A 24,862-nucleotide genomic window follows, 5' to 3' on the forward strand; every position below is an offset into this window, starting at 1 on the left:
GATTTGTTGTTTGTGGCGCTGCGGGCAGCCTTGGATTTGCAGTTATGTTGTGGTGTTGACCCTTCTGGGCCACCGTACAGAGAGGAGAGGTCAGGAGAGGTCAGGGCATTGAAACAACCAGGAGGGGAGCAATAAAGGTGTATGGGAGCTGAAGGTTGATGAGGATGAAATGAGGGGGTGAGGAGCGAGGATGAGGATGGACAAGAGCTCTCTGATCAAGATCATGTCCCGCTCCCGAACTTATTCGATTACGCAAAATATTTTCTCAAAAGCATTTTCAAGGCACGGGCCTACAGATCACCCTTTATTTCCATTGCTTACAATTAGACATGTCTAAATCCTGTATGGAAATGTTGTTTTCTTGCATATACTGAGAGTCTCAAGCTGAGTGATCGCTTGGCATGACGGCGTCTTCATTACACCGTACTGATGAGAGAAGGAGCAGAGACCAGCCCTCGTCTGCTGGAGCTGTTGACTAAGTGCTGTCAAAAGTGCTACATTGAAAAACATGTTGACTCGCCCGCCTCACACTGAGTGTGTGGCACATCAAAGCGGCGCGCGAGCGACGCTGCTGAAGTTGTCTGAGCGCCATGCTAACTTTTCCGTCAGCGAGCGCGCCACGTGGCGAGGCAACCGGAAAAAGAGAATGTCATCTAAAGGGGCTGACAGCAAATCAAAGGGAGCCCTGAGAGGCAACAGCAAACTTAAAGCCAACACGTTATCAGCAAAGACAATTACTGACATTAGTCAAAACAGGGAGCGGAGGGAGGCTTTGGTTCTGTGTTTGGTTGTGAAGAGAACAGTCGCTGTTTTACTTCACGCCGCGCTGCGATTGATGAGACGATGTTTGCTTTTTTGATTTTGCGCACAAAGGCGGCACATTAAAGTGAACACCAACAGCTCGTCTCCGTCATCATCAGGACATGGAGGATTTTTAATACTAACAAAAATGGTAAAAAATGAATGATCGCTTAATCCAACTCCAAGAATACTGACTTAATTCTAAGAAATACTTTTTTGATGTGATAATTACATCCAAATTGGTATTAAATTTCTAAATATTTCTGAATATTGGTACATATAGTAAATCATTATTTTTTCCATGTAAAGTTATTAATTATGGCAATACATTTTTCTTTACATGAGCTGCACAATGCCTCCATTCATTTTAAGCTGTGACAATAAAGACAATTTCAACCATCATGACGTCCATATTGTGACAATTTGGCTGACATGAACATTGCTGATTTTATTATCGATATCGATTATCGATTTTATTATCGATATACATGTATTCATATTCTTTTAATACAACACTCTGAAGTTCTGGTTAGTTCGGAAAATGACTATATCCTGATGAACTGCCTGAACTACACAGCATAAGGCCTGTAATATTCACTTCACAGTTTTTAAGGCAGTCTTCTCAGTTTGATCAAAGAATATTTATTGACATTCAAGTGAGTGTGAATCAACACATGTATGAGCCATTTTATGTAGTTAAGTAGTTTCAGTGCTAGTGGTGGTTGAGTATAGAACTGTAGCTGCTTCTAGCATGCAAAACTATTAATTAGCTGTAAAAGATCAGCAGTGCCACTATTGTACTAAAAAGCCCCTTGAATATGACTTACTTGAAGCAATAGTCACATTTTCAACCATGTACATGTGAATGACTTTTGCTTCATACAATTTTGCCTCAGTTATGAATGCATCAGTCAGGACCTCTGAGTTCTGCTACAGTAAGTTGGTTTTTAAGTAACAAAATAACATCACATATCTTAATGTTCAGCAGAAATGATTAAATCATATTCTTGAACTCAAAAGAAATGCTAAACATGCTGAATTCACCAAACTGAATGATGAATGGTTCATAATCTCTGATGGTATCTGTTGTTTGTCTGGAAGCTGAAGAGCAGCCCTGTTTAGACACAGTATCAAAAATCAAACAGGAACACGCGTCCAAGAAAAGTGATTTATTCTTTTCCTTGTAGAAATGATTTAACTACTCAGCATTAAGAGTAACAGTCTGAAGCAGATTAAGTATTTTAGCATACTGAAGGAAAAATGTACAACACTGATTCATATACAGCAGTAAACATGTATTATTACACTGATAGCGACATATATGTTTATGTGCATTGTTTGAAGTACTCAGAGTTGTTGCATTGATCGGAATGGATGAGTGTTACTTGAGAGAACAAGTTTAAGGCATACTAATGATAACTTAAGAAAGCTTTGCAAAACTCTTTTCAGCAAAATGAACTGTTTTTTAGATGCTTTTATTTACAGAGAGGAAGAGACACATTTTCAAGTATCTCACTGAGCGACACATCCTCTGTCTTTGTTGTAAAATCAAATCCACAAACCATCGCTAAGCTTTATTACATCACATCAACAAGGGTTGGATTTGTACATTTCCAATGTGACTGTGTGGAAGAAACAGTTTTATGGAGGACTGACTGAACTACAACACACCTGAACACGTTTAGAGACGACACTGTCAGGCATGGCGAGAGTAAAAACAAAAAAAATATCAAAAAGGTAACCCTGACTTCCAGTTTCTCTTCCTGGTCGGCTCGAGACGTTTAAACAGCGACAGACACATCTCGATGAATAGGAATACATAAACCACATAATACTGGACTGTGATAGTTTACTGTATTTGTTGGAACACTGCTCTTACAGGGAGGTTTGTGGCTCCAAGTTGGACAACAGTAATGATCTGAGCTGAACTGTTTGTCCTCCGGCCCTGGATGATCACTGGAGATTTGCTTTAACATGATTCATCTTTGTATTGACTGTATCGACTGAGGAGGGTCATTCAAGGTCAAACAAGTGATCTTGGTGTTCAGTCACGTCGTGCTGCGGGCCGACAGGCTTCAGCGTCGGCAACAGGGTCTCCTGATCGTTGAGATCTTCGTCTTTGAAGAAGACTGGCCTGGAGGAGGCGAGGGAACAAATCATTTAGACAGATTTCATGGGGAATTCTTCAGAGATGGTCTGAAACTGGACTCACTGCTGGACTCGTGGAGGGAAGTCGTTCCTGCCGCCGTCTGCCGCCTTGCTGTCTGTCGTTTGACTCAGTGAGCTTCTCTCCTTCTTGAATCCAGGCAGCGACGCCTCCGCCAGCGCCGTCTACGAAGAAGATTGATCGACAACGAAGCAGTGAGCGCGACACCGTCAGATCCGGCGCGTGTGATCGGCACAGCGCCGATCAAAAGGTGCACTGACTCACGTGCGCTCACCTGCAAAGTGGCACTCAGAACGCTGCCGTAAGCCAGATGAGACGAGACGTTCTTGATCAGCGACGGAGTCCTGGAGGAAAACAGAGCGACGTGTAACGCAGCACAGCCGTAACTAATGTGGATTATAGTCAATAACAGCCATAAAGACCACCTTTAAGAAGAAAATACGAATGAATTCTGTTGTTAGAAAAAGGCTGTTATAGTTTTTTTAATGACAAATTTGCCTATTTATTGAGATCACTGATTACTATTTTATTTTATTTCATTACATTTTACTTTATTATAAATTCTGCCACTACAAATTTCACTCTTGTCTTCCTATAGTGTTAAAAAAAAATCAACTTAATTGAATCTGTTTTGTCTAGTAAACTGTACATCACATATCCACAATTCTCCAAAGTCCACTTAGAAATATCACCTTAAAAGAATAAAAAAAAAGTTGTTTTTTTAAATCTGAATAAAAAAAGTAAATCTATAAAGATCTACTCTAAATTAAGTTGAAAGCTATTTGAACTTATTACTCAAGTGTGACTGATAAATTTCTCAAATTATATTCAGTTCCACATTAATCCACTGTTAAATTGTAGTTGACTAAAATCAGAGTGATGACTTTTCTTAACCTTTTTTTTTACTGGATCGTCAACGGCAGAGTTATCATTCAACCTACCTGCACTGGATATCTAAACACATTTCTCAGACTAACAATAAAATTTAATTCAAAATTACACACTGGCATTTGTTTGTTAAAAAATTAAAATATAATTCTGTTAATGAAAAAGTGGTGATTTTAAAAGAATCAAAGTAGATTTCACCAATAAAATTGCATTTAAGTATAACTTAATAAACAAATATAGCCAAAAACACTATTTGATTAAAACAATGTGATCATTTGTAATATGTTTCTTCCATCCCGGTAGTTCTATGTGTCTGGGCTCCATGTTTAAAACCTTATTTTATTGATGACAAAGTATTAAAAATGTCCAAACTCTGATCACATTTGCACTCAGATCTGTGCTTGTACCCTGCGATCTTCTGGGACCTCCTCCTCTGGTACTCCACCTCATCCACCGTCCACACGGCGCCTTTCACGTTCTCCACGCGCACAAAGCACTTGTGCAGACTCAGGTTGTGGCGGACGGCGTTCTGATTCAGAGACAATCAGAGCAGAAGGGAAGGGAAGGTATCGAGGAATAAATGCCGCATAAATAAGGCGTGACACACAGTGGGAACACAGAGTTAATCATCTGCGAGCGCGGTACCTTCCAAGTGGCGGCGTTGCGTCGGAAATAAGCAAACGTCCGTGTGAACCAGTTGTAAATCTCATTTAGTGTTAGTTGCATGTCTGATGCTTCCATAATCGCCTGCAGACAAAGAGGGACAAAAATCTGAGTTACAGCTTTAAATTAAATCCAGAGGAATTCGATGAATCAATATTTTGGTTCTTTTACAGGCTTTTTCAACATCACTCTGACATTTCAATGTATATCAAGCCTTTTTTTGGCTATAGATTAAACTCTTTAGCAGTAAAGGGCCCATACTTTATAACTTCTGCCCTTCTTCCTATTTTAATATCAATATAAACTCATGATGGGTGCTTCATATACTAGTGAATGATTGTGCTGAATAAAGAGATAGGCTTTACATAAAAGGAAAACTTGTGAAAATTCTATTTATTATTATAACTATTGTATTAATGCATCCATTAATATGAATATGAAATAGATTATAAAACATATTCAAAAAATATAACAGATATAGTAGTGACTATCCACAGTGAAGCACAAGTAGTTGCAACTTGCAAACAAGTTTCATATCCAAATTCCCAAATTGTGAATTAAGTGAGAATATTTCTTTTCGTATTCTTACAGCACAGAGAAGTATTTTGAGTTTGCTAACTTTGAAAGGCCACAAATGTTTTTAACCAGACTTTAACACGTTTTTAAATCTTCAAACATTGAAACGAGTAACTCATAAATTACTTTATATTGCCAAATGTCGAGATAATAACTCCAAGAGTGTTGACCCTAACGCTAACCCTATTCAAAATCTATCTCGAAGCAAAAAAAAAAAAAAAAACTGGAGATATTATTGCCCATATATCAACTGTGGCACTAATGAGTGACTGATCACACAGAAGATTCACTCCAGAGTTCTCAAAAACAGTAATATTGATGAACTGTGATGATATCTTGATAAAAAGACCAGAGGAACTCACTGCACATTCATTTATCAGTTCTCCAACCATAACGTCTAAACAAATCCAGTCATCTGCAGTAACATGGTTCATATAATTTCGGTATCTCATCACCAGCGCAAACTAAAGTCAGATCCGAGTGGCTGAACGTACCTGTCGAATCAGCGTAGCGTAGGTGAACGGTGGCCTGATGTCAGTGTTCTTGTAAAGCTCATATTCGTTTTCTGAAAGGAGACAAAAGAGTCAAATAGAAAAACCTGCCACTGATTTCTGGATTTATTTATTGTCTGGATAAACATGTTTTTGCTTCACCTGAGGACAGAGAGAACACCAGAGGGTGGTGCTGGCGCCTGATGGCCCCGGCGCAGGCCGAGCGAGACAGCAGCTCTTCCTCACACCCCTGTGACGGGGAGCCGACGGGGTCCAGGAGCCGGGGCGACGCCTGGGAAGGGTCTGACGGGCTGCTGCTGTTGTTTCTGACGCCGTCTGAGCCCAGCTGAGTGCCACAGAAGCAGATGGTAACAAAGGAGAGTGAGAGGGAGTGACAAAAGAAACAAAACAGAGTGTTAGATTTTTAACTGGGTGGAACAAAGCGATCCGATCCGCCTCTTCAGAGGTGATTCTGCTAATATCACAACGGTGAGGGAGCCAATTACTGTTAATTGTAGGGTGAAATTGTTTGGTGGCTGTTGCGATTACAGTGCAATATTTGCAAGATTAATAAACGATTAGCTGCCACATAATCAGAACATGTCTGCTGTCTGAAAAACACAATCATCGACGTCTGGCTCCAGCTGCTGGACACCAGAGCAGGGAGACCGTCAACAGGCAGAAAGGGGAGCGCTATAATGGGAAAAACCCCCAAAAATGTCTTTGTGATTGAATCTGGAATGTTTCAGAGAAGATGACGGCATACTTCAGGAGTGCAGCAGGTTAATTATAGAGTGGCAGCATCTTCATCAGTGCTGGAGAAGATGGAGTCGCCTCCAGATAAGTGTCAGTTTCACCACACATTTGGTGTTTTCCTCTCAGATTCACGGCTCATTTACTCGACCCCCCGCCGTACAGGACGACCGTCGAGGCCATCAATCTACCTGCGGCCCACGCGGGTCAGCGGGCGGACCCGACCGGGGCGTCTGAGCCGGAGCGGAGAGCGGCCGAGCCTCCAGAGTCGGCAGATGCAGGTGAGCCATCATCGCCTGCAGACGCTCCCGTTCTCTGCAGAGCTGTTAGAGGAGACGACGGGAGGAAGAGGAGATCAGACAGGATGGCGTCTCATCAGAGCGATTCTACAGGGGTTATTGAAACTGAAAGCCGTGAACCAAACACGGCAAAGGAAGACTTCCTGCTGGGGCCCAACTTCAGCTGAGAGCCAGCAACGACAGAACGGCACATGAATATTTACCACACGCATCTGCAAACTCCACTGTTTTCTTTGTTGTCATATAAGACACTTTTATGAAGAACATAGAAAGTTCTGAGCATCATTTCTTCCAACTAAATGATTTCCACCTGATAGTGGATTACTAAACATTCAGATCAGACCTGCTGTTTTGTTTTGCCCATCGACGCATGCAAGTACTGCAGTTTTCTCAAAATATGTTAGTTGGAAATCATATTTATTTTATTTTATTGTAGTATTCGAGAGGTAGAATTTTATTTTTTTACCATAAATTTAGTTAGATATAATATATATGTATATATATAATTTAGATATATTAAATTTATGGATATTTTTATGCCAGAACTGTCTGACATTTTGGCCAGTTTAATGCTTTTATTTATATATATTATTCACATTCTGTGATTGAAACCTTCAAGTTTCTACACTGAGTGTATTTCTATGGAGGAATCAAGCAAAACAAGGTTTGCAAACTTATATGTAATAATTCTGAAAGTTCTTTGAAGAATTTCTCTGTTCCATTAGGATAAGGGAGGAAATTTACATTTGTATTATCCATTTATCTTTGTATTACATATTTTAGGGATTCCCTTCCTCTAAATGGTTCTTTGAATGGGAAAATTACTAGCGTAAAGCATCCAGTGGGGTTTTTGTAAATGTCACAGAAGGTGAAAAAATTCCTTTATTTATATTAAACTAAACCAAACTCGCAGAAACTGATAGTTCAGGCCCATTCATTCCAGATACATAATGAATGCATCTTCCTGCTATAATTTCCATGGAATCATTCATTTTGGCTGAAAACATGAATAAATACAATTCAAAGGGTTTAGAAAAGAAAAGAAAACGCAGCAGTTCTGAGGCACAGATTGAGGACGGTTTCCGGACTCCGACCTGAAGCTCGAGCTGCTGAACCACCTGCATCTGAACTCTGCACTGCGCCGTGCTTCTGTCGTCCAGGTTGTGTTCTCGCCTCATGTGCCTGAAACACACAGGAACAATCATCCCTTCATATCAGCATGCAGCTCTCTGAGGAGGAGGCCAAAAGAGTATTGATTCACCAAATTAACTGCTGATTTTGTAGATTTTAAGTAAAGTTTCTAATCAGAATGAACAGAAAGGTTGAATTAATATACATTATAACAGCAGGAAAAAGGCGGCTTGTTGCAGAGGAGTTAAGAACACGGGGATTAAGTCGAAACTCACTTGACAAACTGGCTGAAGTTTTCACAGGCGGACTCACAGCCAGGCCAGTTACACACACCGTGACCGAAGAGGACGTGTGTCTCGATGGGATCATCTTTAGCAGAGCTGAGAGGAGGAGAGAGAGAGAGAGAGAGAGAGAGAGAGAGAGAGAGAGAAAAGACAGCGATCTGCAGCAGCCAGACTACAAAACAGCAATGAAACAGATAGAAGAGTGTTTTGTTTTCTTTGCAGACAGCGTGAAATGACAGAGCGAGGTGGAAGGGCGCTCCGAGAAATAAACGGAAAACTATTTACTTTTGATTTGGGACATGTACTGTAGTCATGTAAACTTTATCTTCGCTGAACCACTTCGGGTGGCGGAACACAAAGCAAACAAACAATACAAAATATATCGTCCCAAGGGGAATTAAAAGAGAAGTCTCAAAGCAAACACCTCCCCACCGGCGCCTTAAGAGAAAGAAAATGTCGACTGGTGACAGGTCTTTGATGCCTGTAAGGAGTCAGAGTGGTGAGGAGAGCTGCAGGCTCCGACAGAAAGCTCTCACCATTCTGCCCTGCGAGGAGAGAGAGGCTGCTGGTCTCCGCTCGCTCGCCCCGGGACTTTAGGGGACATCAGTTTGGGAGCAGAAGCGTCTTCATTGGCCTTCGTTGAGGTTTTTTCTTCATTGTGCCCCAAAGTGAGCTCCTTCCATATCTGCTGCATGTCTGCAGGGCTGAGACAGGCTGCAACAGCGCAGAAAACACAGAGGGCGGCGGTACTGTTAGCAAAGCCAAAGAAAAGTGGATGTTGGGTTTGTTAATCCATGCATAAAAAAGGGAAATGTGGGGAGTGGGGGCAAATTTTTCCACAACTGTGACATTAACTACATTGTATGGCATTGAAGACTCTGTCTGAGCATGGTATGAACATATTTCTCATGTTATCTCTGTTTGTTTGGGCTGCTGTGATCATTTTGAAGTCTTTATGTTGATATTACATGATGGATATACATCTACCCAAAACATATTTGCAGACTGTAAACTGTGATACTGTCCATTATTCTCAGTTCATCCACCTGTAGCTCAATATTAAGGACGATCTTTGTTACTACAGAAAAAAAAAATCAACATTTCCACAGCTGACAGGAGACGTGAGCAAAAGCTGAGGAAGGACACATTCAGAGGTCCAGAGTGTAAACACCTGGAGAGAGTGCAGGTGAGGACAGCGCCGGCCTCTGAGCGCGGAGGAGCTGCTGCTGCTGCTGAAGCTGAAGCAGCTGCTGGAAGATGAGCTGCTGTGCAGGCAGCTGCAGGGAGGAGAAGACAAGAAGCTTTCAACATATCCACTTATGATCTGAAAGCTTCTAAACCCTACATCTCCATGAACAGTGTGTTATATCAAGTACAGTCAACACGATTTTCTGCCTGGAAATTTCTGCAATTCAATCGTACTTTCGTTGAACGGTCAAGAATAATACATTTATTATGATACTCGATATAAAAATGATTAGAATATGATGGGATAAGCTATTCTTAATTTATTACTGCTGTTATGTTTTTTACATGCACCTTATATGTTATCAACACCACGATCTTTTCCTAAATTAGCATTTTTTTGCAAATTAAAACAACATTGGTTTGGCACTTACTTCTTTGATTTTCTTGCTGGACTGCTGCTGAAGTAGCTGGATCTGTTGCTGTTGTTTCTTGTAAAAGTCTTTCAGATGTTGCTGGAGAAAAACGAAAACACGTTTCTTCGTCATTCAGAGATTTCAAATCACGAGAACCACAGGCACAGTGTTTTTGCTTCTTGTCAGTCTTTCTCCAGAATCAGCGACTACCACTGCAGCTAATGAGCCAATTTATTTAAAGATCAGTCAGAAGCAAGAATGACAAGAAGGGTTATTTATGAGGAGTTATTCTTGACAGATTTCACACAAAAGAAACAGAGAGAACCAGACTGAAGGTTTATATGACTATAGCAACAAGAGCAAAAATCTCATTTGAGCACAGGAATGGATGCAAAAAATTTCAGTGTAGTTTTCCTTGTCGGACTTTGGTGAAAAAATTAAGTTATAGAAGATGGAAATTAAATTTGAATGCAGTTTGTTTGTGTTGCTGCAGTTCAGGCTGACGGTTCAGTTGACATGTGAGCTGCAGCAGTTACTGTATTGTTTAAGGTAATAATATTGAGGCTAACATCGCTTCAACTCAAAGCTTTTTGCTTGAAGTAGAAGCAATACTACTGTTTTTTAAATCTATTTATTTTAAGGTGCAATTTTCTGTTTTGAAAGAGACCAGTAAGCTAATGCAGAGGCAGTCAGATTTTCCTCAGGTCTCCTTCCTGTCATTTTTTTACATCAGTTTGCCAAAAATTAGTCATTACAGAATGAAATCAGCCTTTTTTTTTAAATGCACAACTTTAGATTCATTTGATAAATGCAACTGCAGCATAAAAAGAGCCACAATGTAAAAGCATTGCAGAGCATAAGGTTTTTCACAATTAGATGTAATAGGACTATTTTACTGGTGTTATTCAGTGTGAGTTTGGTCAGTGCGGTACCATTTAGGAGCTTTGGGTATTTTTATTTAAAGAAAAATGTAAGCTGGAAACAAAAAAGCATGAGAACCACTGGCCTGGACCTCCAACAATAGCACTAACGGCCTCGGTACCTGCTGGAGCAGCAGGGCTTGCTGCTTCTGGTGGATCAGAGCCTGCAGCTGGTTTGGGGACAGAAGCTGCTGCATCTGCTGAGGAGCCATCATAGCCAGAAAGACCTGCCGGGAGAGGAAGGACGCAATCATTAAAAGAGCACAATCTCCAGAGCAGAGTCAAGGGGATGAGGGAGACTGGAGGTAAGTGTCAGGTGATCAACAGTAATGGGAATCTTTCCAATTACACAACAGTGTTGTCAACCTTTTGTGAACATCATCATGCCGGATTGTGTCATTGACCCTAAATGAAACGGGGAAGATAAGACCAGCAGTTAATTAGCAACACAATTTCATGCTTGTTGTGGCTCTTAATAGAAGTGTATGGGTATTAATAAAGGCAAACACTGGCAGAATAATAACCGATCTGTGATCTGTTACTGATGGAGTGACAAATAACGCCGTGATTGTCTCCCTCTGTAGTGGAACAGAGGCAGCAACAATTGCCATGACTGCATTAAGACACAACAAAAGACACTTACACATTCAACAAGTTGTAATACGAACATCATAAAGACATATATACCATGTCTGCAGAGGAGTAACATATATGTCAGTTGACAGCTGGGTGTAATAAAAGAAGAATAAGGACCTCAGAACTGTATTTTTGTGGTCAGTCTATTGAGATAACGTCTCACGTTTTGTTTTTGGCTTGAAAGCCGGAGAGAAAAAGCAACAAACCGCTGATTCCACCTCAGAGAGGAGGTTTGATGTGTCTTTAGCTCAAAAATATATTCTAAACTTAACTCAGATCACTCCACTAAAATCTTCTTCTGCTAAAAAAGCTGAAATTGAAAAGCTCCATCCCAGCTCCGAACAAACTCAGCGTGTGTAAAAGAAAACGCTCACATTACACATACATCACTTTTAAAGTTTTTGTCAGTGAGCAAATTATCACATAGAGTTACAAAAGCAAGATTTATCACTAATAAAGGAGATCCGGTTTTCTTTTGAACAGCTTTAAAGAAAGCAGTGATGCCCAGACGGCTGCATTATGTCGCTTCATAAACCACGGACAGGCCATTCATGATGCTATAGTTAAAAAAGAAATACATTTCAGATGAAGGTCGCTCCTTTTTGTTATCACAATAAAACCAGTCTTCACTGTAAATAATTGTCATTTGGAAATTTTCTCTGCAGTTTGCAAGTTGAAAAATATTCATATCTCAAGTCTTTATCCTATTCTGGCGACTACAATCGCGCTCTGACAATCAGACAATGTTGCAGCAGCACAACTAAGACATTGTCACTCAATATAGTTTTTATATTAGCTGGAAATACTACAAAAGTAGCATGTTTAAGCATTCACATCACACAATTACAATTCTGGCAGACTTTCAGCTCACAGAAAAGTGAATTAAAAAGAAAAGCAGAAGCGAAGAGATGAGAGAACAAACCGAAAGAAACAATGCTGGCTGAGTGTTCATCATCTCAGCTGATCGCTTAGATTAAGACTATCAGGGACAGAATTGCTTGAGACAACCATAAAATTATTTTGGGCCATGCCTATTTGCCTTTCACTTGCATCTGTTTGACCTCGGTCTTCGCACAATTATTCCTCCCAGGCTGTGACTCACAAACTAATAATAAAGGACAAACAAGAGTTCTGCGTGTCAACTCCCGCCTCACACCAGATCTCATATGGAGCCTCTGGCACTGTCAACAGAGCTGCAGGCTCTGGGTTTGGTGTCCTGTCAGAGGACGTCCACTATGGACCTGCAAGCTCCCTCTCCTGACGTGTGTTTGCCTAAGACTGTATAAAGAGGAGGAGGAAGAGCTGAAGGACGAAGCAGAAGAGAAACGGAGCGGCAGCACCAACGTACCTGTTTGTGGTGGAGAGTCTGCCAGTTTTCAGCACTCACTCCGCTGCAGGAGTCCCCATTAGACGCCCTCTCTCCCGCTCTGTTGTCTGTGTGACTGAGGAGGCTGCTGGCTGCCGGGGTTTGACGAGCAGCCGCGGGACTGAGGGGAGACTCAGGCATTTCAGCTCCAGTCCTGAAAGAACATCAGCAAACAAAGAGATAAGCTGCGAGACGCAGACACGCGAGATGCATCTCTCCATCACACTTCAAATCTGAATTCATGTGACCTCCATGAGCACAATTCAGTTTTAGAAACTTGGACTGCCTTTTCAGAACTGCCAAAATACACAAATTTTTATTTATAGGGTGCAGGATTACACTTTAAGTATCTCAAGCGAAAATGCATTTTGCTCTTCTGAAAAAAAAGAAAGACTTATATTAATGTTTAAAATTCACTGAAGTGACCTGAAGATAATTTACATTCCAGATGAAAAGTACATTTCTAAACGTGTGCACGTGCATAGACATGCCACAGTCTTAAACTTCCATTTTTACCTCATTTAGAAAAAAGTTCAGTGAAGATGACAGTTATTTAAATCAAGCAGAAAAGTATCATGTTAATAAAAATAAATACATTGTGATGAATATCACAGTTATTACACATTAAAACTATATTATATAATTGAGAACATCATGTCTGAAACTGTCACCGTGGGACGCAGATTGCTGGGTTTGCAGCATTGCATTTATGAGAATAAAACAAAATTTCATCACTTTAACATTTTATACATTAACACCTTTGATTTCCATGCAAAGTAATAAAAATGATTCCATGAATGAGAGATAAAACGCAAAAGAAAAACAAACAAGTTTAAGTTCATGGAGCTAAAAGCTGTTGAATACACACGCTTTTATCACATCATCCATAAAATAGGGCCGTGGCGCCGTCGTCCCTTTGATGAATGCAGTATATAGAAGCTGCTTACCGTGGAGGTGGATGGCTGAATTCAGTGCAGTCAGGCAGAGTTTTTGTCTCCAAGTCAGGCAGTTTTCTGGTGAGGATGGAGGATAACTGATGGAGTTGTGCGTCTACCTGAGGGGGAGGAGTCCCAGTGTCACTCAGTAAACGTGGCGGTGAGCCTCACAGTCAGTTACCAGCATGTGAAACAATGAAGGAGAACGAAAGACATCAACTGGAGCCACAGAAAATGTTTATTTTATAATTAAAATCATGCAAAAGTAACAACATTTACTGGATGTGTTTCGATAGCTGCACAGTTTTGTTTTGCAGTATCACTGAAAAGCCTTCTAAATTCAACAGTATTTTAATTTTATTACATTGCAATACTAAAAGCTTGGCTCATTAAAACGAGGATGTGCATCACACACAAAGCATGAGTTTGTGTTTTTTTTTTCCATCTCCTTTGCAGTCTGAACTCTTGATGGAGGCATTTTTCTTTGTTGATATTCATAGATTTACACAATCTAATGAAAAATATGATTTTAAAGATGCTTCAAAACAGGCGTCATTGATTGTCCTAAATGAAAAAACAAAGCTTTTTTTCCTTTCTTTCAGAGAAGACAAGTATAGTTGTCTGTGACTTTATTTAGATATGCAGTATCTGAGCGTTTTGAACAACAAAAGACGCTCTGTAACTACACAACTGTCAAACTGTTATCAAAGGGCTATTTACAGTTGTTACTGCACCTTTATTTGAAAAGCACATCAGTGTATCTATTAAAAAAACAAATAAAAGTGTTTTAATTTGGGCCGCTGATAAATGCAGTGTACCCTGGAGTAAAGATGTCTATCCACACTGACAAACAGCCCTGGAAATAACTCCAGACCTGTTCAGGACATGATTAACTTTGTGCACAAAAGACAGTTCCGCAAAATCATTTCTTGGTTAAAAAGATTGCTGTTGCTCATGTATAATATTTTCTCCATGCACCAACTGTGTGATGCATGTGTCATGGTTTGATGCAGAGCTCATATAAATAAATGAATACAATACAGAGAAACAAGAAGATCAGAAGGTTTGAGGCAAAAACCCTATTTCCATTTTTTCCAGCTTTGTGCAGACACAGTTTAGTACTTTTAACATTATATAAAAATGATTGAATAACATGATTCATTTCTTCACAGAATAACAGTGCAGGTTGGCACAAGGTAAAAAAAAAAAAAATCATGAAAATGTGAATTATTGTTGTACATTTACCTTATATGAATAACATCTGGCAGAATATGTCTTCCAGAATGAGAGAATTTGGGAGCAATTACTGGGTGAATTGTAGATATTGTTATCAAGGTAACTTTCTGCCACCTACTGGATTAGTGTTTACCTGCCCTTCTCTTTGTATTCAAGTTTTTTTTTTTGTTTTGTTTTTGTTTTTTCCATTGGCAGGAAGAAAATCTTTCCAAGTAATTTCCATCTTCCAAGTTTCCATTTTCTAATTTGTCCCATTATGTTGGAGGACAGTCCAGGGATTGGACCAAAAGTTGCCTCATTAGAACAGGGGATTTGAAGTCTTTGCTGACCGGAGCCATGTGCCGGCAGGGGTAACTGTCAAGACCACAGATCAGAGGGCGACTGGGATGCTTCCTCTCATGCCACATAACCCTGGAAATGTCTCATTCAGGTAGGGGAATGCCCCCGACAAACACCGACGCTCCAAGAATCGCATTACTGTTTACTGAGGGCAGTGTCGTCCTTTTTCTCCTCTATAATGCTGCAGTCCTACATCTAATGCTATAAAATTCTCTTTCCTTTTGTGGAATGTCTTGTAGATGTTAGCTTGGCCTCCTCTCTTCTGCATTTAGTGTTTTCTTTTTATTGTAACTTCTGATCTTTGGCAGATCTCAGATCCTCTGACAGAATGTTGCAAAATATACAGCGGAACAGTACTGCGTGTGTTTTACATCCATCCTGTTCAAAGGAGGGCAGTGATCATCATTTCTTTCTTTTGGATAAAAACGTGGCTGTATGTAGAATGGTTGTTTTTACATATCAGACTTTCACTGTTTCTCCATCCAGAAAGTCACCAGGTGGTCAATAGGGATAACTGTAGAAAGCCACACTGTATGAAAAAGTCTTTTAGTTCTGTTTTAAACTTCATGTGACCCATTATGAGCCAAAACAAACAAAACCCAAATAGCTCTTGTGGTAAATCTCCTGTTTTATCATTATGACTCTCTGGGGAAATCTCAGCTCATGTAAGCAGAACTTACAAGTGTTTAGAAAACATTAAGGAACTTCTGCAGTCTCACAGCAAGAAAATCTAATTTTGAGTAAAGTTTAAAGCAATAAAAGAAAAACTCAATGAAGCAAGTGTCTGACATGTTCTTCTCCAGAGCTGAGACTACTGGACATAGCTCGAGTCCCCTCTGGCCTATTTATAGAGTTGGCCCCTGCAACAATGTCATCTGTAACTGGACTCCATCTGTTAAGTCAGAGCATGTTGAATGTCAGTTGCCAGATGCAGAAGCACTGCAGTCATTTCTCGCTGACTGTCTCACGCTAAACTTCATGGAGTTTGTGGGACAACCGAGTTCTTCTGGGGCCTGTAACCTCTTAGGAGTCCCGGGCCTCAGCTCCGTGGACCTGGACGATGATGAGGGTGAGATAGTCATCGGCATCAGGCCCAAATCATCCCCGCTCCCTCGGAGGAAGACCTCTGTCAGTGACGAGGACTCGGACCCGGAGCCTCCCCCGTGCGGCTCCAGACGAGTGTCGTTTGCGGATGCCAAAGGCCTCAGCTTGGTGCAGGTGAAGGAGTTTGACACGTGGGATGTACCCAAACTGCCTGGATACGAATCCTCCGAGGGCGAAGGCAGCGATGCAGAAGAATACTTCCTCTCGCCGCTCACCTTTTCCCGTCCGCTGTCGACCGAAGAGCTCTTCGCCAACGTCCGGGAGCAGAAAGTAGAGCTGGAAACACTTGAGTTACTTCAAGGGACCACAATACTTAAGGGGGTAATACGCGTCCTCAACGTGTCGTTCAGTAAGGCGGTATACATCCGAACCACACTGGACTCGTGGTCCTCCCACTTCGACCTCCTGGCAGAGTACATCCACGGCTCCAGCGACGGCGTGACGGACTGTTTCTCATTCAGGCTCACCTTAGTGCCTCCGTTTGGGGAACAGGGAGCTCGGGTTGACTTTTGCCTGCGATATGAGACTCCGATGGGCACATTCTGGTCCAACAATAACAACAGGAACTACGTGGTTTTCTGTCAGCACAGAAAGAAAGATGAGGAAAGGAAACCATGCAAGGAAACCTTGAACAAGAAAAGCTGCCTTAAAACCATCAGGTGAGGATGAGAGGTTTTTAAAGATCATCATGGCCGGTTTTCCTTTCTGTTGCAATTTGATTTATTCGACTACAACTCAGTACTGACAAGTACTCAGTACTCAAGAACTGGTTGCTATACCATTGTTAAAACAGTTTTTTAATTAACTCATTTTTTAAGTGAGTCACTTTAAGATCAAAATGAGGAAAAATTGTTTTAAACATCCATGTAGACACATGCATGTGAATGAAAAAACGGTCCTCTCAAAAAAGGAATACAGTCTGCACATTTAATTTACTGAGGAACACCATCAGCAAAATTTCTGATATATTTTTTTCCCTTGAAAGAGACACAGATTAATTCTAACTGAATGCATCTTTATTAATTTTCAGTCAGAATTTCTCCACTGTGGAAAACATTTCACCAATGGAGGATTCATCAATGGACAATAATTCAACAGGTGAATATTCATTTTGCTGATTGTGCCATGACAAAGTTGCACTTTACTTTTTATTGTTGAGGAAATGTCACTTCTATCAGTACTGCAAATGTAAAATGTCCACTTTGTCCAGCTCTGTCCAGCCACGGACCGGAAGTAGGGACTATTCCAGTCATCAAAACTTGTAACAGTGAGTCGGGAACATCAGAGGAACAAAAGCAGAAACTCCTGGTGAGTAAAGGAAAACGATCACTCAGTGGGAAACCTAACTGTGTTCATGCAATACAATCGCCTATGCAGGTTATGTAACACAGTGGGATTAACCAAATATCAGATGAGACCTATGGTTTAGATTATTTTGAGTGTGCCTCATTTATGATCGTGACTTGATGAGATTGATGTATTATTAGCCGTGACAGGGAGCTTAGAGTGAGCCTATGAGGCACAAGAGAAACAGAAAACTTCACCTGACCCCTCTTGCACTTTCTGAAAGAATGTCACATGACTGGAGCTTGAATAGCACCAGCAATACATAATGTACCGTGCATGTAAAGGACACTTAGTGCTTCCAGTTTGCTTCCTCGGAGTGTCGTATTTTCACATGCATGCTGTTGGTCGTACATGTCTTAAGAAACATGCAGCTCTAAATTTCAACTCACTTAAAAAAAAAAGAAACAAATGCATGGTTGATGTGTGAGAAAGCTGCAACTAATTTATTCTTGTTGATGGACAGATGGAGAACAGACAAAACAGCAGCCGAAAAAGTCGCAGAAAGGCTGCACGGATGGCCCGAGTGAAGGACTATTTTGCCCAGAGAGGAGGAGGAGGAGGAGTGAATGACACTGAAAGAGATGGCTCTACTTCAGAAATGAAGGCTGCTGGAGATAAAAATCCAGAGGAAAACCACAGAGACGTGCAACCACTGTCTGACAGGAACCAATCAGAAGGCTCTCAGTCCGTTTCTGAACCGGCTGAAAGGCGTAGCAAGCTCCTCCACGATGATACGTCAACAGCACACGACTACATATCCAACAGTGAGTCAGTGAAATCCGAGGCCGTCACTTCAGCTGATTCAGATACATTACCAGGAGGTGAGAGTGCCTCGGAGCTTCGAGACACGCTGACCCACTCCGATAATGAGTCTGCTCCCGCAGGAGAGCCAGATATCGATGCAGCTGTCACCAGAGCTGAGGAGAGCAATCAGAATCTAAATAAGAGTGATTCACATGCAAACAGCATACCAGAAGTGAGCAGTGAGAGTCTTGTCAGCCAGACCGGCTGCTTCACATTTGGGACTGTGGTGGCTCCGCTGTATCAACAGGTGTTTGGCCGAGTGGGGAGTGAAAGTACGGACGCAGCCAGCTGGGGGAATCCTGTCTGGGAAAGACTGAACGTCGGAGACGTGAATCCTCACGGAGGACAAAATGGCTGCATCGACCCATCAGATGCTACAGGTGACAATAGAGAAGTTGAGGAGGAAGAATGTAACAATCAGGAGTCGACCCTTAAATTTCTAAATCTCCCACTAAACCGACCAATTCAAGAAGAAGGAAACAGTTTGAGTTTGATTGTGAACAGAGTTGCAGATAGTGCAGAAACTCCTGATGAGACTGAGAAGAGACAGCGTGTGTGTACATCTCAAGGTCCAAACCTTCCTCTGGAGGACATGTGGGAGCTTCCCCAGACTGGAAACACTATGTCAAATGAAGATCTGCTGAAATCTAACGTATCTCCAGAGAACACAGATCTCAAAGGCCAGATCGCAGCGGAGAGATCACAGCTGCTGCTGCCAGAGCACACTCACAGTCAGACTGAAACTAACCGAGACGAAACACAAGCAGCCAAGATCAGTCTACCATCATCAGTTGTGTCCGCTCAATCCTGTCAGAAAGTGTCAGAGAAGGTTACTGAAGAGACAGAACAACCGACCTACAGCAGAGAAATAGACAGTGAGGAGCTGAGTAGCTCTTTAGTAACTGTATCGAAGACGGACACACCTGTAAGAGAGGATGAATTACTTGATGTGAAACATGAATTAGATTTAAATCACAATGATACAGTTACTACAGAAACTGTGAGTAACCATTTTCCTTGTACACTTGTTGAGAAAGCAGATTTTGCAGCACTTGACTCGCCTCTGGAAACTCGCAGAGAGACGGACGATATTAAAGAAGACAAAGAAGAGACGAGCTGCTCCAAGGGAGAGGAGACACAACCCTCTGGTCAAATGAAGGTACGCGGCGAAGTGGATGTCACACAGACAGAAACATGGTTAAACATGGATGAAAAGCATGGGGACGTCATTTCGGTGGGACTTGAAGGTCAAGATATTAAAGAGCATCCTGGAAAGGAGACTCCTGTCTCGAAACAAGATGAGGACATTGATTTCACAGAATTTACTGGAGTGAAAAACTGGGAAGCCATGGTTGAAGAGGAAGAAAACAACATGATAGGTGAAGAGGATAGAGATGCTGTACATGTTGAGAACATAAAAATAAAACAGGAGGTTATAAAACAGGAGGAAAATGAGGAATTAGTAGAAGAATTAATGGAGAAGACCATATCTCTGGGAGTAAAAGAAAATGGAGAGTTGAGATCAGAAGACGATCAGAGGATAGGAAAGGATACGACAGAGGAAATAGTGAGAGAAGAAGAAACAACATATATAGAGATAGAGTTAGATTATCAACAAAACACAAACACTGAAATGATGGCCAAAGACACAGAGCTGGCTGAGGAGACTGAAGTAGAGAAAACTTTGGAACCAGAAGAGAACAAAAAACATTCTGCAGAGTTTGAGAAAATCTTTTCTGAAGGAACGAATGAACAAGAACAAGAGGAAGATGGTAATGAAAAAATGGGAATTGAGATCAACCATGAAGCTGAAGGAGGGTTGAGGAGTGGGGACCAGATACGACCAGCGGAGGGAACTGAAGTGAGTCCACATCACAAGGAGGAAACGCTAGTTGAAGGAGACGACAGTCTCAACGCAGGTTCAAGCATCACACTACATGATGAGGATAGTGAAGAAGGGGGAGTGGAAGAAAGTTTGGAAGTCATAAAAAATATGGCTGAAGTCGATTATTTGTCTGCAGTCGTAAACAATGCACAGGAGGGAATCAACGGGAGAGTAACTGACAAAGAAGATAATGGAGGAAAACTAAATGAACACTTTCAAACTGCAATCTGCCTCCGTGAAGAGGAAGAAGAGGAGAGGGAGGAGGAGGTCGAGGATGAAGAGGAGGAAGAGAAGGAGGAAGTCACACATGACCCACTAATAGCAGAGAGTGATCCAGGAGACATGTGCGTTGTGACGGATGGACTTGAAAACGACCAAGCGAGCAGCGACGGCGCTTCATCCGAGTCTGACTCAGACGACGAGGTGGAGCTGTACATGCACTGTCTCAGGGCTGTGAGCTCCGGAGCCCAGGCCCACAAAGACAGGAACAATGATACGGGGATCACTGCGAGCAAAAGGCCTTCTATAAGCAAGAGCAAACTGCTGTCCGCACCGATGCCATCCATCAGCGAGTCTCTGGATGAAGAACAGCAACTCAGCTACCTTCAGGAGAATCAGGAGGAGGCAGCGACAGCTGCTGCTGCAGCAGCTCTGACAGCGTCAAGTGGACAGGAAAGTGTCAACCAAAGTATTTCATGGTGGAAAGATACTTTTTCCTGCAGCAATATCTCAAAAACATTGTTATACACCACCTTGTTAGTGGTATTTTTAGTCGTGGCATACCATTATGATTTTCTTGCCTGTTTTGGGCTCTACTTGATATCTGTGGTCTGGCTCTACTGTCAAGGGGAGAGACAACCAGCTAAAAACAACAACAGAACTGGATGATTTATATGTTAAAAACATGCTTCAGTCATAATGATGTTCAAAATGGACTCTCCGGGTGGAAGGTGATGCACATTTTTCTACGTACAATGGTAAATTTAAATATTGTCCAGTAATGATCAAAAAACAAAACAAACTCACACAATAGACAAGTATATGGGCATTTTTTTAAAAGTATATAGACACATATCAAAATAAATACTGTATATTCCCTATGGGAGGACATTAGCTCTCTGTTGTCAAGAGTATGAACCAATTTTCTTTTTGCTTTCCTGTACATAAGGCTCAGTGTCACGTCGGCCATCAGACTGAAAAATATTGCTCAAAAATAATCAGTTCTGCAGATCATTTAAATTCTCTTTTGAGGTGGAAGTTAAACATATCAGTGTGCTGTGTGTCTGCTTCTAGAAATGAGAGATTTATGCATTTAGAATTAGTTTCATAACAATAAAGTACATGCAGATTGGTCTCTTTGCGTTCACTGTGATCACTGATTCTCTGAGATCTCCGCAGGATGGAAATGTGAAACTGATGTGTTCTGACAGAAATACGGTGCTCTCAGCCCTTTTTCTGACCTGAAAAGTCACACATTTAGAGGAAAAATAATTCCCCGGGTTGTGTTTTTGTACCAGTCACGTTTACAGCATTTTGTCGCTTTTGTTCCAAATTTTTTCAGATGTGTTACTCCCACTAGACTGAAGTATCATGAAGTAGGTCTGACCTAGTCAGCATTACATTGTGAACCTTTTTGGAAGTGGGGTCCTTCATTGCTTGTTTGTTAGATTGGTGTGGTGCTGATAAAGGTGGATTAAAGATGCAAAATTAAATTGTGTGTTTTCTATTAAGCCTCATGGTGTGATCATGGTGAGGTAAAAATGGCAGAGGCTGACAGTGAATCATTTGCAAGCAAACAGGTCGCTTGCAGATTGTTGCTCTACAAAAGAAAGTGCTGACAAATGCAGTTGGTGTTATGTTATGTTATGTTATATCAGCGATCTGGGTCATATGCTGAAACTGAAAAAAAAAGAACACAGAAACCAGATTCTAGTCCGGCTGTTTCTTATGTGTGGAAATGTTTCTCGTTTTTAATCTTGTTCTGCTTTGTCTTCAAATCGGGTGTGTCGTTATTACTAGTAATTATTCAACAAATTGGCATCAGAGGTGTTGAAAACATTTCAAACTTGAACTTGCATTGAGCTTATAACTTACAGTTCACTTACCACTATTTAACATACAGTTTATCTGAGCTGGAGATTTATTAAAAGGACATGAGAATGAGACAGAGGAGAACAAAAATATTTTTTAATACTTTTTCTATAGATCTCTTTATTGCGTTATAAGCCTTTGGCAAAGAAAGTCAGGCTTGTTTCCATTGATCAGAACAGGACATATTTTAATCAGAGCCCTGATTTACTTTGACGCTGGGTCTGGTAAAGTGATCTGTTCTTTGACAGCTTTCATGTAGGTGAGTATTTTGTTTCAGAATGAATCAACAACAAATTAAAATAAGTCACTTGTCTTGCATATCGTTCTTGTTCCCTGTTTTCAACTTTGGCTTTTAGCCGTATGAGCTGAACACAGCTGCCAGAATAAAGTTACCAGAGGATTTGAGAGCGATCCACTGACAGGATTACCACTCTCTCTTGAAAGGGAACACAGTAACATTTTTACAAAGTCAAACAGAAGGTCATGTCAGACTGTTCGGTGAAGATTACTGCCCTTTGCAAATATTTATTTCTACAGCCACCGAGAGCAATTCATAATATATCTTGTGGATTCATTTATGATCTGACTAGACATACTAAAATTATATTGTTGCTCTTTGTTGTCTTATTGACAGGGATTCATATCTTTATTTAAGATTAAAAAAACAACAACCAAAGATACAGGTTTTGGCCATATATCGTCAGTGCTCAGGATGACACACTTGTTGAATCACAGCTTGAAAGCTAAAAAGTACAACAGCTAAAACAAAGGGCAGCCAGCCAACTGTCATCTTTACGACAATGCCATATCTGCCATATCTCATCAGGTGTTTATAAGGCTACTTGAGTGATAAATCAAATGTACTTGTGACAAGATAATATCTTTTTTATTTGGAAACATTAGCGTTGACATAGATACTTTTACATTTCGTTAAGTGGACATTTTATGTGCTATGTATGTATACAAAATAATAAAACTAACATGCAACATGAGAAATGTTTTTAAAGAAGACTTGGCAGACCACCACACCACTATTGGGTGACAATATTAAAATGAAATCCCCAACAGAGTGTTACAGTGAATCCAGCAGGGATTTCTGCAGCTAAATAAACAGTGCAGTAACCATCATGTGCTACATGTTATTTTGGGAGATAGAAATAGTCACGTACTACCGAGGGGTTTGAAAGAATTTTGAAGTAGTTTGGATAACAAACCTTGTAAATACAGCTGCAGCTGTACTTCACAGTGAATATACCTTTAAAAACAAAGCCAGTAAAAAAGTGTTTAAAAGTTCCATACTATAGTGTAGTGAAAAACCTGACTGAAAAATACGGCCTGCATGAGATAACTAAAAAAAAAAAAACCATTGGGTGGCACTATGTACACATCTATTTTGAGTAAAACCTAATGCACAGAAATGAAAAATATTAGATATAAACGCCTAATTGTCTGAAAAGCTATTGCTATGAAAATAATTGCATAGATGTTTTACATTAGGTCTTAGAGGATGAATATTTGAGCATTAAATTGCTGCTTCAGAACATATTGTTTTACCTGTATATTAAAAAGGTATAACACACAATATAGATTTTGTTATCATAAGTGCAATTCTAAAGTTTTTCCCATCCATTGAACTGTTGTTAAATGGTCATCATTATCCTTCAGAAAGGATGTGTGAGATAACAGGCTGAGCTTTTTTGAGAACAGGGTTGAGGGGTCAGTGTTGAAGTGATTTTCTTACACACTTCTCTGCATAGAAAACACTGTGTGCTCTCTCCTAACAGACTACAAACCATGTTTGGGCTTAATCTCATTATTTCACTTCAGGCCAGGTAGTCAGAGTTCTCTCTCTTGTACTGTAGCTGCTGAATTGCTGTACGCCCTACTGACCACATCATGTCCACATTACACCTGAACATGCATCTCATGGCAGGTCTCCAAGTCATGTCAGCTGTCAGTGAAAAAGGAGGAGTGGATGTTGGAAGACACTACTACCTCTCCTGAAGATAAGTTGAAGAATATTAAAAGAGTGCATTGTGAGATCGTGGTTGTTTGCCTGTTGTCTCATACAGGAGTCTTGACCCTGTGTTGGTAGTCCTAATAGCTCGAGGGAAGAGGATGGCTCAAATCTGGTAGGTTTTTGTTGGATGCCTGGGCAGCTCCTGTCTGAAAGATGAAATGTAAAGAGGTATAAACAGGAGATATAGGACACCCACTGGAATCTATTTCGGCTTGTTATTATTGATAGCTAGACTGTCTATTGAAAACTGTGAAATGTAAGTACATATTCTGTCGTTCTGATAACATTTTGTTCGTAGAATAAGATGGTATTCGATTATATTTCCCTCTTGTGTTGCCCCAGATTATGAGTTGTGATGTTTACAGAATGTACCTGAACTTATCACGGCACGCACACGAGCCGGAGTGCGCTTCCGGCTCTGTGATTGGACGACGCGCTGTCAGTTCGGCGGCGTGTCGGTGGACGCCAGCCAATGGGCTGCCGCGTTGTTGGCCCGTGCGCCGGTTCGCCGGTCGGGTTGCAGTC

The 24,862-nt window shown here is 40.9% G+C and overlaps 1 protein-coding gene across 1 annotated transcript; it reads right to left on the bottom strand.

Annotated features, from left to right (window-relative positions):
* Window positions 1–2,814: 2,814 nt before the first annotated feature.
* LOC115391575 (forkhead box protein P2-like) lies at window positions 2,815–12,717 on the bottom strand. The gene is made up of 15 exons (XM_030095848.1): window positions 12,559–12,717; window positions 10,697–10,801; window positions 9,673–9,753; window positions 9,225–9,276; window positions 8,590–8,767; window positions 8,045–8,149; window positions 7,733–7,820; window positions 6,531–6,662; window positions 5,749–5,932; window positions 5,590–5,660; window positions 4,502–4,603; window positions 4,264–4,385; window positions 3,243–3,312; window positions 3,014–3,132; window positions 2,815–2,935 (listed from the first exon to the last, which is right to left on the bottom strand). The coding sequence occupies exons 1-15, from the start codon at window positions 12,715–12,717 to the stop codon at window positions 2,815–2,817; spliced, it is 1,689 nt and encodes a 562-aa protein (XP_029951708.1).
* Window positions 12,718–24,862: the final 12,145 nt, after the last annotated feature.

This window comes from Salarias fasciatus, chromosome 7 (genome assembly GCF_902148845.1).
Source record: "Salarias fasciatus chromosome 7, fSalaFa1.1, whole genome shotgun sequence".
NCBI classification, from domain to species: Eukaryota; Metazoa; Chordata; class Actinopteri; order Blenniiformes; family Blenniidae; genus Salarias; species Salarias fasciatus.